The sequence below is a fragment of the Motacilla alba genome, chromosome 1A (genome assembly GCF_015832195.1).
Source record: "Motacilla alba alba isolate MOTALB_02 chromosome 1A, Motacilla_alba_V1.0_pri, whole genome shotgun sequence".
In the NCBI taxonomy this organism is placed as follows: Eukaryota; Metazoa; Chordata; class Aves; order Passeriformes; family Motacillidae; genus Motacilla; species Motacilla alba.
In genome coordinates this window covers 56,418,176-56,431,156 of record NC_052031.1, presented here as the reverse complement: position 1 = coordinate 56,431,156, position 12,981 = coordinate 56,418,176, and the positions used below count along the sequence as shown (strand labels likewise).

The window sequence follows — 12,981 nt, the reverse complement described above, 5'->3', positions numbered from 1 at the left end:
CAGAGTTTAAAGAGCTTTTGAAGCACTTCAGAAGGAACTGGCTGCATCAACAGAATGGGTGTTCATCTTTCCACACTAGTTAAGGGTACAAAATTCCTACCTGGAGTGTAGCCCCAGGGTTCATAGTATGATGGGAATACACCAAGGTGGCAGCCTCTAACAAACTCCTCATAGTCCAAGGGCAGCAAGGGGCTAGTTGAAGAAAGAAACTCTGGATGTAGGATCACCTGGATATTCAAAACATATGTTAGAGGTGAAAGAAAACCATCATTGATATATTTCAATTATCAATAAGCTTAGGCACCTTTATTCACCCTGGTCTATTTCTAAGTATCTGGACAACACCTCCTTCGGCCATCCATCTGTTATCTACCCCACTGCTCACACTACAACACATCCTGCCTCTGTGCATTCTTGTCTTGGAAATAGGACTGATGATGAACCCTTTTTTCACTGGACAGGTATTTAGCTTTATCCTTCTTCACCAAGAAAGCCCACATACATTGAGAATTAGGCCTAAAGCTGTGGCATTTAGCAAGACTTGGTCTCTTCTACAAAGGTAGGAAGGATTTACGAAGGCCTGGAGTGACAGGACAAGGGGGAATGGCTTCCTACTCTCAGAGGGCAGGTTTAGATTGGATATAAAGAAGAAATTCTCCCCTGTGAGGGTGGAGAGGCCGTGGCACAGGCTGCCCATAGCAGCTGTGGCAGCCCCTGGATCCCTGGAAGTGTCCAAGGCCAGGTTGGATGGAGCTGTGAGCAACTTGGGCTAGTGGAAGGTGTCCCTGCCCATGGCAGGGGTATGGAATGAAATGATCTCTAAAGTCCCTCCCAACAAAAACCATTCTATGATTTTACTGGGACGTCTCTTTAGGAGGAGGCCTCAGACAGACACAGCAATTCTGAGCTTCACAGCATTCCCTGAAATAAAGGAATGTTCACTGCACTCAACAGATCTCCCAAGAACAGAGGGAATTTTGAAAGCAGACACATTACAGCCCTGTCACCACAAACCTGTGCCTACTTAATTTTGCTGAAAGACACCTCTAAGGACTGAAAATAATTTATCTGCGTGACTCCGCAGGGCTTGGGGTTACTGCCCCACATCTACTGCTTAGTTGAGAAGTGCCTCGTATGTGGTGTCCAGTCAGCTTCGAGAGGAAGAAACGTGAGGGAATGGTTTAAACTGCTCTGGGTTTACCTCTCTGCATGAACATACCACAGCCATTATTTCATGCTCAGGATATGCTTTTATCCCTTCTTAATAAAATTGTCATGCTACTCACTTGAGTAAACAAATGAATGTACTCAACCAGTAAATGGGCTGTAAACTCATTTTGCATGCTTAGTTGATCCCAGTGATTTCACTGAATTGCTGAGGGTATTTTCACATGCCAGCTGTGTCTGCCTGGATATGTTGTACCTCTCTCAAAACTACTTTAATTTTGAAGTTTACAGAGTTTTTTTAAATGGTATTCAACTCATAAAGTACTAAGCCTGTTCATGCAGGAGGTAATTTTTCAGTGGTAATGACAGATTTTTATAAACTTGACATCTGCTGAGAAGCAGATGATGATGTCTGCTGTGTTATATCCTATCTGCTCTGTAATGCTTTCAAGCAGTTAATTCTGAGGCATTTTTACTACATCTTTACGCAATGCATCCTTTCCTCCTACTTTTGTTACATCTCCTGTATTATTACCATATTATGATCCCAGAATTCTTTGGAGTTAATGCTCATATGCTAAGCCAAGAAGAAGCAACTAGGAAGTGTAAGAAAATATTTACTTAGGTATAGCCATGGGTTTAAAAAGAAACTGAGAATAACTGATATGTCATTGTTAAAGATACTTTGGATCTGGCTTTAAAGAAATGGTCTAGAAGAGGAAGAATTTGCAATTTTAGGTTCAACTTTGACTAGATAGATGTTGAGATATTCATAGTTAGAATATCAGAGATTGCCAGAAAAAAAAAACAACTTTGGCAGATGATGATACTTTCTGTGGTTTGACAAAGAAAACATGGAAATAAGGAAAAGATTTATTTGCACAAATTTAGTTTCAACAGGTGATGTAAACATGAATATGGCATGAACAGGAATTCTTTTGGTTCAAAGCCCTGGTTAACCTTTTACAGAAAATGCTGAATATCAGGGTGTTGCTCTTAAGGGATGAATCAATACTCCAGGAATGTCTGTGCTCAAACCTTGGACCTCCAGTTTTAAGCAGGTGAATGTATGTCAGGGTATTCTATCTGGGTGCAAATGACCCATGGCACTTTCTTGATTTCAGGAGTTAGCAGCTCATCATTCAGTGCAGGAGGCAGCAATGGAAACAGCTCCCTAACGTCAGATTTCTAACTTGAAATTAGCTTGGCTAAACAGCACCTGAGGATCTCTGTGCTGTGACAAGTTGTTATTCCTGGAAAGGGAGAAAGAGAGAAGTACTCTAGCAGTATAATATCACCTATCAAGAATTAAATTGCACTCCCCATGCTAGTGATGCAGACTGAGAATGTTCAGAGAAATCCCATTTTGGATCTCAAATGAGGTGGCCAGAACGCACCTTCACGCGGTCTGTGCGGTTGTTGAACAGCCCAATGCGCCGGATGGTGTTGAGGATTGGGTCACTGCTGTCATCAATCATGTTGTGGGTGGTCACTGGAGGCAGAGAGTGTCTCTGAGCACAGAAAAGGCAATCCATAAATCAGACAAACTCTCGGCAATCAGTCCTGTTGCCATTTCCTAAGGCTACTGCAAGACAGTGGCAGATTTTGTTATTGATGTAAATAAGCTTAATTTACCTCAAAATAAATTAATTTGTACTAACTTCAAGAAGGGACCATCATTTAATTTTGAAGATTGTTAGTCAATGTTGTATCTCCTTAGCGTTTGATTTCACGTATTTAATAAAACTGGAAAAATCCAGGCTCAGGAACAACTCAAAGTTCATACTTAGCTCAGAATAAAAGAATTAGGAATGCATGTGACTGAAGCAACATCCACAAACTCCCAAAAAGGTCAGTTTGGGTCATACTCTCATTAAAAACAATCAGAGCTGATTTTAAATGTTACTGATGAGAAGTGCATTTGCTGAAAACTTCTTTCCAATGCACACATATCACTATATGCCATACGCAATCCTTTTACATCATCACATTCATTATTTAGATTAGATGTTTATACAAATAACATATTTTCTGACCTGAGTTGAAAAGATGGCTCTTTTCATAATGCTTATGTCATCTCGGTCAAGAATCTTGTTCAGGTCTGGGATTTCTCCTCTGCAAAGGAAACACACAACCAATTTTACCAAATGATTCATTGTCCTTTTTGTAAAGAAAATGAAGAAGTGGTCAACAAGCTCTGATCTGAAGTTTGCTGATATCAACGTGAACATTTCCTTTGTTTTCATGGCCCTTCTATATTCCCTATATTGTGTTCTCCTGTATACTTGCTGATCTGCTAATTAGCTTTTGAAAAAAAGCTTAAGAATTGCTTTCTTCTGTTTTTGGGACACAGCTTGTTTTTATTGAAGTTTCAGTCATCTCACCTGTGCTTTGGGTCATTCACTTCCAACTGTCTTCTGAAACTATATGACTGAATCACTAACACATTTTACTTTGTCTCTGGTGCTTTTTTAAGCTGAAGTTGACACTGTTGAGTCAGGGAAGGAAAGAAGACTCCAGTCTTCAAGTGGATCAGAAGGCAAAAACATTTAATGAAAGTAGCGAGTCTTTTTATATTGTGACTCACTAAGGTGATACTTGGTTGGTCTCAAAGTAGGAACATCTCACACTATTGGTGAACTATGAATAGCACACTCTGGAGAACCATATCTATAAACAACGGTTATTGAAAGAGAGATAATAATTGTATTAATTCTTCCCTCTAAGATCCCCTGGCTCAGCCTGGGAGAAATTTTCTCTGTTCTTTCTTTGACTGAACTGAGAATATCCATACTGAAGTAGCTAGTTTTTGAGAGTGGATAAGCCTTTGTGTTGCTTAGATATCCGTGTGTCTCTTAAGACTCTTTCTACCACAGGCTGTTGGAACATTTCTTTTTCTTCCTCTGTGATTTGCCTATTAAACAAGTATCCTGTTTATGGTCCCCTATCTTCCTACTATGCCCTCCTAGGGATGTCAAAATCCCTTACACAAAGAGCAGAAGCACAGAAACAGCACAAGTAAAGCCACCTGAACATGAGGCTCTGCAAGGCAGAGCAAAGCAACTTATTCACTCACTTCAGCAAGGCATTGTAGAGTTTCCTTCCAAACTTTTCTTTCACAGATTGTGCAGTGTCCCTTGGAAGATAAATAAATATAGGTATAAAACAGGAGAATCCAGGACAAGGACAGTATAAAAGAGATTCCTGCCACTGGAAATTAAACTGATATACTGATTGAACCCACGATGCACAGGCAGACAGAGTGTCTGGTTCTCAAAGCTCTTTTCTCCAGCCAGCAATTGTGCTGATGGATTCCAGCAGAGCCAAGGATTTGACCTGCACCTACAGATAAGTGCACTGGGAAAGCCAGGGGCAGGCTTTTCTAGGGATTCCTTCTAGCACTCTTCTCTGATCAGTAGACCACATGTCAGCTGTGAAAAAAAGAGCCTATACATGCCCCTAGGTACTGTAACATGATCATTAATAATGGACAGAGAGAGTTCCAGCTTCTCTTGACCTAGAAGAGAGATGCAAGATATAAAAATTGAACAAATAGGGATTTTCAAAGCAGGCTTCCCCCTTCACTTTCTGCCCTATTTCCCACCTCACAGACTTTTGGAAACAAGTGTTAGACTAAAAGGTAGCTTATCTTAGTCTGTAAAACAAAAAACTTCCCGAAAAGCTCAGGCCAAGTTTTAAGCCATTAAGGAGGCCTGTGTCAGACAAATGTTATATTTTAGCTAAGGAAGAACTCAAGTGAACCCCTGTTCTGCATGCAAAGAGTCATTTTTATTATTCTGCCTGTGGCACAAAGTTCTATTGTCAAAACAGCAAGTGCATTCTAAATTTGAGTAAATCTACTGCGAGTGAAGTTCCACTTCATGGAACCTTTCCTGCCTTTCTGATTTCTAATTATACTTTAGGCAAAAATGAAACTTGTTAAGTGAAATCTTAACCTTTACCAAGCTGGGAATCCACATACCTGTTTTTAGGTGCTCTTTCCCAGTTCACATAGACACAAGAGTGGATAAGTCAATTTTGGGTGAATTGTAAAGCAACCAAATGTTAAACCACACTGATCCAAACCCCAGCAAGATAGTTCCCACATTACTATACTTTCATAGATTGCCATGCACAATACCTAAAATTTAACCCAGATGGGATAGACTGCTTTTCCAGAAGCAGAGGAAAAGAAGGATTTTATACCCTAAGTCAGCCATCACATATTAATTTCGAAGTGCTGTATTCCTTTATAAGTGCCAGCCTCTTCTTGTCTTTAATTTCTGTGGCATCCTGAGAATCATTTGATATATTGCTAGCAGGTAGGTTTATCCCGGAGTTCAGATTATGACCATGATAATTCTGCATACAGTGATGCAGAGTCTTCTGCTTTTCACAGAGAAGAACAGCTGAAAGCAGTCTTTTCCTATACAGAATCACACGGCAGTTAAAGTGAGGTGAAGGTTAATCCTCTTTGCTTCTGCTTTGCTTTTTTGTTTGAAAAGTTGCAAAAGGAGTAGGGCTGTGACAATTTTCCTTTTATAGCTATAAGCTTCACTGCTTGGTAATGGCCACTGCTTGTTGTAGTCCATATAGAAAATTATAGACAATTGTTATCAACTGCTGATCTGCTGGATCACAAAGTGCAATTTCCATATTTCTAAATAAAAGAAGATGTGTAATTATTTTCTTTTTCCCACAGAGAAGCTCACTGTGAAAAATGAGCAGGCAGTCTTTATTTTGTGGGAGCTCTGTGGCATATCCAATGGGAGTACCAGAAACAGCCAGAAGACATTCAGAAACGTGGATGTTCTAGAGCATTTGACTTTGTTGCTACAAAACAAGTACTACTTGCTAAGAGAATGGCAACACAAGTTAACTAAAAATAACTGTGGACAAAAACCACCCCAAAACCAAACAACAAACAAAACCCTAAAACAAGAAATATTTGACCTTATTTGTCTTTCCCATCTCTTTCCTCCCTGAAATACATTCTAGTTACTGACAATCCTCAGTTGTAGCAAAAAGAAGGAGCATTATTCTCCAGCAGAGACTTTTGCATGAGTACCCATCAGTCTGTACCAGGGTGGGAGTGGCAATTACCAGAGCTGCTTCCGGACTGCTTGTCCTTTCAAGGTTTCCACATTGAAATTGTTGGTCTTTGCTGGCATGATGAAGAACACGATAACTGTAACATCAGTCTTGTGAACCTACATGACAAGAAATGAAGAGGAATTTAAAATAAAAAATCTGATACAGGGTATCACAGCCAACTTTAAGAATTAGTCAGAGGAAACACCAAGTGCACTTTGCTTTTCCAGGAAGGCTCAGATGTTGTTGCTCATGCTACAAACAAAATTTCGTCAAATCAGAGATCAAGACAGAGATGTCACCCAGTTTCAATTTGGGCAATCAGATTTTCCTGAGCTCTCATGGTTTAGAGAACATGGCTTTGGCTGAGCACATAAACTGCAGAAAAATAGAAGTCCTACACACTTTCTCACCTGATACAAACTGTGCTGGCTCAAAGGAGTGAGTGTTTGGTTACTAGCTGAGGTATGCCTAGGCATGATATGAGGGATTTCCTACAGCAGAGAGAGAACCATTTTCTACCTGAAACTCTGGCAAAGAATCTGCCAGACACGCAAGAAGTCACAAGTAACTTCTTGCCCATCACTCCCACCCGGCTATTTCAAAGGCAGAAAGCACTTGCTGTAAATTCTGACCCTTTATTTCCAGGTGATTTCACTTGCTAATTTCTCCTGTGCATGAGCAAGGTTCAAAATACCAAGTCCATTCATTTCTGCTTGAATGAGGTTTTACTCCTCTCAGCAACTGTTTAATGAAAAGCTAAGGGTGAACTCTGTTCAGAGCTGTAAAAATTAAATTACTTTGAATTGCCTCCATTTCAAATTTTAGATACAAAACCATTCAATAGTGTGTCTTCTCTCAGACTGACATAGAGCAAAATGTATAGTATAAAATAACCTCTGGGACTCATCTATCATGTTAATGTTAATTAACGTTCTTCCCTTCCCTCTCTTCAAAGTGGGTTCCAAGTCCATCGTGCTACGATCCCAATGTGCATTAACAATCTCTCCCAACATCTATATTTTATTTGCAAAATTTTAGTAAGGTTTTCAAGCAGCAGAGGGAAACGTCTCTATAAAATAAAATAATTTCATGCAGTGCAATGTACTTTTTAGGTTCAGGCACAATACTGGGACTTGTTTAGGAAGTACCGTCATTTCCAGATTTGAAATTAGTACAGGTAGTCTGCTACTCCCAATGGAATTACCTCTTGAATTAATTACAGAGCGAGTGTTAGAACAGCTAATCAGATGCTGGCATCCACACTGGAAGAATAATGCAATAAATCCAGGCTCAGCTTCTGGGAGAAGCTACAGTACACTGTTCTATAGAGCCTAGGAAAAGTAGCCTGTTTCCTTTAATTTCTATCACCCTTGTTTACCATGGATGTCACCAGGAAGACAGAAAGGGTGATCAGGCAGTGGAAGGGGCTGCCCAGTGACTCCACCACGCTCCCTGGAAGTGTTCAATAAACAACTGGACATGGCTCTTAGTGCCATGGTCTAATTGACAAATGGGTGATTGGCCAAAGGTTGGACTCAATGATCTTGGAAGTCTTTTGGAACCCTAAAGATTTTATGATTCTGTGATATAAATCATTAGCTGCAATAAGAGATTCCTGCAATAATTGCTCAGGCAATTCTTTCCCTCTTATCACACAAGACCTTCCACGTTACCAGCATTCACAGGTAACAGCCATGTAAATGCCATTAACAGGTAGCTGATGTTGCACAGTACTGCCAAACAGCTGATTTCTGTTATGGAAGAAATACTTCAGTTCTGTGAGGTGATCTGTGTGAATGAAGGGATTAAGAATTTCCAGAAAATCCAGACGCTCTGGATTTTTTTTAAAATGGCATACTAATAGAAGGTGGTAGAACAATTGTACTTAGGGCTTTGAACATTAGTGATTCTTTCATCCCTGCTGACAGAGCAGTATCATAATTTTTATCCAGATTTTCTGTATCATTCAACTGGTAACAGTACAAAGGACAGAGTCTAGGACAACAGCTAATTGATCCTTGCCAGATGATTGAAAACAAATTAGCATTATTAGCATTTTTCTGGGTTTTCTTTTCAAACTATTAGTCTTTGGGACACAACTAGAGACATTTTCAATGCCCTCATTGTAGGTGCTAAGGGCTCTGCTGTGTGATTTTTAACAAGGCCTTGCTCTTATCTTCATTGAAGTACTACATAAAGGCATTTAGAAACATTGCACCAATTTTGTAGCTGGGGAAACAGAACCATAGAGAACTGAGTGGCCTCCCATTGCTTTGCACCACACCACTGTCACTCTGTGAATTTTAATGCAACATTCCCATCCAATAGGGTAGCAGAGATTTAAAAGATCATAAAGAGGTCCTAACAAATTAAGCAATTTGCTTAAAGGATGTTTTTAAAATGCAGCTTTAAAGGCTTACTTTTATTTCCATTATAATATGTAAACCATAAGAGTAAACTCTATAATACTATTTTCATTACTTCTCTCTAAAAACCAGGGAGGCAACCATGGATTAACTTCTTGAACTGTGTAATCAATTATTTTCAATTATATAATCAATCTATCAATTAAAACTGTGTGAAATCATCATATATTCTGATGGTTCGGGAGGAGAGCCCTATGAAAACTGTGAATAGCCCATCATTACTTTCCTATAAACCAGAGTATTGAAAGGGAATTCTTGTAGGTGACTTCCACAGTATGGTCAGTTTGAGCATAAGTTCTATGCTTTCAACAGCTATGTAAGCTTTCTTACCCTCAGTAAAAAGTTTAATCTTGATAAGGCTTCTAGAAACATATCAGCTCCTTTGTTGGAAAACTCATATCTCCCAGCAATGAAGAAAAACAAGGTCTTGTCAAGATCGAAGTCAAGGTGGCTGAAAGCAAGAAAACAGACAAGAACAAAGTATTTCTCGAGATACAATCAAATAAAACACACAAGAGCTTTCTATTCTGGAGGAACTTATTATCCCCAGAGAAAAATGAAAATGAGGCTTTTCTGCCATGCTTTCAATTGACTATCTTTTTCTGACAAACTGCATCTTGGGTAAATAACAAACAGATCGAGATCTGCTGTCTGATATCACAATCTGTTAAGCAGAGTCAGATCTGGTGTCTAAAATTCCATTAGCTTCCGACTGAGAAATCCCAGACAGACATTTGAATAAGCTGGTTTCAATATTTCCACTCTGTGAAGTACTTGTTAGTCCTCCTGCTTTGGTTCTTGCTTTAAATAGTGCTGGACAAGTGTTGCTAATTTTTGAAAAGTAAAAGCATACCCATAGAAATGACCTCGAATGAACTCTTGGATCCTAGCCTTGTACATGGAATGCAAATTCTGAAACTCATGCATTGCTGAAAATTTCTTAATGTTCAAGCCATTTGGGGTGACAACATCTGGAAAAGCAGAGAAAAGGCAGAGGTAGACATCTTCAGAGTCAGAGAAATCTTTAAGGAAAGAACCAACGTGTCTCTCAGGTTTATGTGAACAGGTTATGTCTTTATGTTACTCAGGGGGAGGGAACAGCACTGCCTCCACAAAGTCCTTGCATATGGCTCTCCACTGTTTGCAGCATCAAAGCAACATTCACCTGTCCTCAGCACTGGGTAGACCCTGCTCTTTTGTCCTGTGAAGACCCCAGTAATGTCTCCATTGAGCCATACATTTGTTGTGCAACTTGCCCTTTACCTCTTTATCCTTGATATCACTGTTGTCTGCTCGACCACTACGGATTGAGAGCCCCTGGCAGCAGAAATTGTGCTATGCCCTTGTTTACTGCATGGCACAAGAGATACCCATTCTTATCAATATCCATATCAAAACTGCTAAGAATTTATCAAAAAAGGGAGCATTTAAGAAACATTTATAAAACAGCCTCTTTCCAGTAATCAGTTGCATTTCCCCTAAAAACATCCATGGAATAGTACCCTTTATATTTTTCCTGCTGCTGTCCTCCAAGATTTGAAAGGATCTTACAATTAAATTTTTTTCATTTCCAGCCCTCCTCCAAGATTCTAAAGGATCTTACAATTAAAATTTGTTCATTTCCAGCCTTTTAAAGGTAGAGTTTTAGGCTATACACAGAGGACAGACACTGGAATTCAGTCACTCTTAGCCTTTCTGGTAGATCACAGCAGCTATTCAAAGGCTTGCCCTAAATCCAGTCCAAGTAAATGCCATTTTCTGTCCTTTGAGCTGGGTTGTGAATGGAAATTAAAGGGAAGGCCAGTTCCTCAGCAGATGTATTTAATGGCAACACAACTGACTGAAACAGACTTATACTACTTTATTATACTTGCCTGATATTATGCAAACGGCACAGCCATTTTTAATTATTTCCTTGAAAATTACAGGCTGCTTCAGCAAAATATGTGTTTCCCTGCCATGTAAGTGATCTCTGGTTAAACTTTCACCTGTAAAATGTCCTGAAACACTCTAAGTTAAACTACAACAGATAAAACCATAACCTTTAATAGTAACCACGAAATAGCAAAAGTCTTGATGGATCTGTTTCTGGAATACCAATTCTGAAACTAAAGACCAGGAAATCTTTACTTGTTAGTTTGGTTTTCAATGACAAAATAGTCTTGGTGGACATGAGGAGAAAACTTGTGCTTTTACCTTCTCCTGCCCAGCAGTTAAGAATTCTCTGAACAAAGACCTCTGGAGGGAGGTAACGGAGCAGAACCGTCCTCCACTGTCTTTACCAACAACATACCTTCTCCTTTCTCAGACCTGTTCCTTGTTCTGTGTGGGAGAACTGGCTCATGCAGGACAGAGCTTTGAGACTCCAAGCATCTCAAAGACTTCCCAATACAGGAAGAATCCCTTCCCCAGGTATTTCTGGCCAGCTTCCTTCCATACTCACATTCATTTATCAGGGAGTTTTGGAGAGTCTCAGCCACCAGCAGCAGCCTGTGTATAACCTACTCCCATGTCCTTTGGTTTAACTGCAGCTTCATTTATCCTTTCAGGAGGACTGGGGCTCAATCCATCTCTTGTTTAAGGCTTTGAGATGCATGACAGACGACACACAGGAATATTTTGAACATGTGTGAGGGATGAAGTGATGAAAGAGAGCTTAGTCCCTATGCTGGGTTTTTTTGTTTGTTTGCTTTTGTTGCTGTTTTTGTTGTTTAATGAAATAATAATATTTTTGCTTGAAAAATTGTCCCAAGTAGGTCAAATCAGAGTATTTTGACTTCTGTATTTATAGGAAAGAAACTGGCATTGATTTAAGTAATATTAGCACAGAATTAAGTTTTCTTTTGACAGACCACTAACATTTAGAGTTGACTTGTACTTTTTTCAGAGTTTCCATCTATGATTTTGATCAAATACATACAGATAGGAAGCCTAGATCTAGAACTCAATTGATACCTGAATCTCTTGGGATTCAAAGTCTTCGCTACTGCTAATGAGAAATATGTTCTCTGAGTGAAAACATTAGAAATCCCATAACACCAGTTTTCAAACCACAAGAATATAACTTATGATCACTGACAAAATCCTGCTGGATATGTCAAAGATACTCAAGCTTTTGACAAATATGGTTTGATAAATTGTTGATCACATAACAACTGCAGCAAGTGGGATCAGCATAATACAAGCAGTCGTTCTGCCCGGTTTAGACTGGCAAATTGGCCTTTGTCTGGCTGCAAAAGTTCTCCATGCAATCAGGTTTATTAAATTTTAAAGGGACTTCTCCAAGTGATGAGATTTATAATTTAAATTATAATCCAAGTTTGATGTTAAAGAGGAGTAGCAGAGACAGCTCAATTTAGCACATTTCTGAGTTATTTTTAGCTAAAAATTTATTTGCAAAATTTTGTCTCAATAAATGCAAATAAAATTTAATTGTGCCAATTCAGCATCCTCCTTTTAAAGGTTTATTTTTAAAGTGGATGGAGAAATGCACACATGCTTTCAGTATTCATGTTCCTTTGCAGAATTCAAGCTCAATGACCTACTGAAGGATTGCTGGGCTTTCCAAAAAAATCAATGTCTATGCAGATTTCACAACTTCAGAGAGAATAAATAGTGTGATAATAGGTTCCTGCACAGTTTATTTGTAGTATTTGATTCAGAGAAACTATAAAAGTACTAATTCCCCTCAGAACATACTTTCCACATAGAATCATCTCTTAGGATTTGGGGTGACAATTTCTACTGAATTTCTTTCTAGCTATGTCAATATGAAGCATGACATGTGTCAGTAGTTTTTTAACCCAAACATTAAGTATATTTACTTGGTTTATTCAAAGTTGCAAGAATAATCACAAAAACCTCTGGCCTGTGAATCTCTGTGCATGGAATTCTCTTCAGCTTCAACTAATATTTTATCTGTGAGCAGTCTGGAGATTTTCTTCCCCAAATTAAACTGGATCCAGACTCATTTCAGTCTCCTAAAATCCCAAAACACAGACTATGATTTTCAGTGGTAGCTGCGGTGGGGGGAAGCCTCATGCCTATATAAAAAAAGCTTCAAAAGCCTGATTTTCAGAGTGCTCTGCACTTTGTAATAATCAAGACCTTTGAGAGATATCCCAGTTTAAATGACTGAACTTCAGTGACTTTTAAGACATGGCTTTTATACTTAAAATAAAATGAAAAAGATAATCTAAGTCCACCATCCAATTGACAGGAATGAGGCAAAGGATTCCATGAACAGCTCTTTTGTTAGGGTTCAGGAACCACAATGTGGCTTGAAGCATTGAAG

General features: G+C 39.0%; 1 protein-coding gene across 2 annotated transcripts in view; it reads right to left on the bottom strand.

Moving 5' to 3' along the window:
- GYS2 (glycogen synthase 2) overlaps nucleotides 1–12,981 on the bottom strand; it is a 42,427-nt gene that overhangs the window by 7,687 nt on the left and 21,759 nt on the right. For both annotated transcript variants that reach the window (XM_038154827.1, XM_038154828.1), the window contains 7 exons: nucleotides 9,541–9,658; nucleotides 9,018–9,138; nucleotides 6,271–6,377; nucleotides 4,244–4,303; nucleotides 3,204–3,282; nucleotides 2,565–2,678; nucleotides 101–227 (listed from right to left, as the gene is read on the bottom strand). In XM_038154827.1, coding sequence (XP_038010755.1) covers nucleotides 101–227; nucleotides 2,565–2,678; nucleotides 3,204–3,282; nucleotides 4,244–4,303; nucleotides 6,271–6,377; nucleotides 9,018–9,138; nucleotides 9,541–9,658 — 726 coding nt within the window. The remainder of the gene's footprint in view (nucleotides 1–100; nucleotides 228–2,564; nucleotides 2,679–3,203; nucleotides 3,283–4,243; nucleotides 4,304–6,270; nucleotides 6,378–9,017; nucleotides 9,139–9,540; nucleotides 9,659–12,981) is intronic.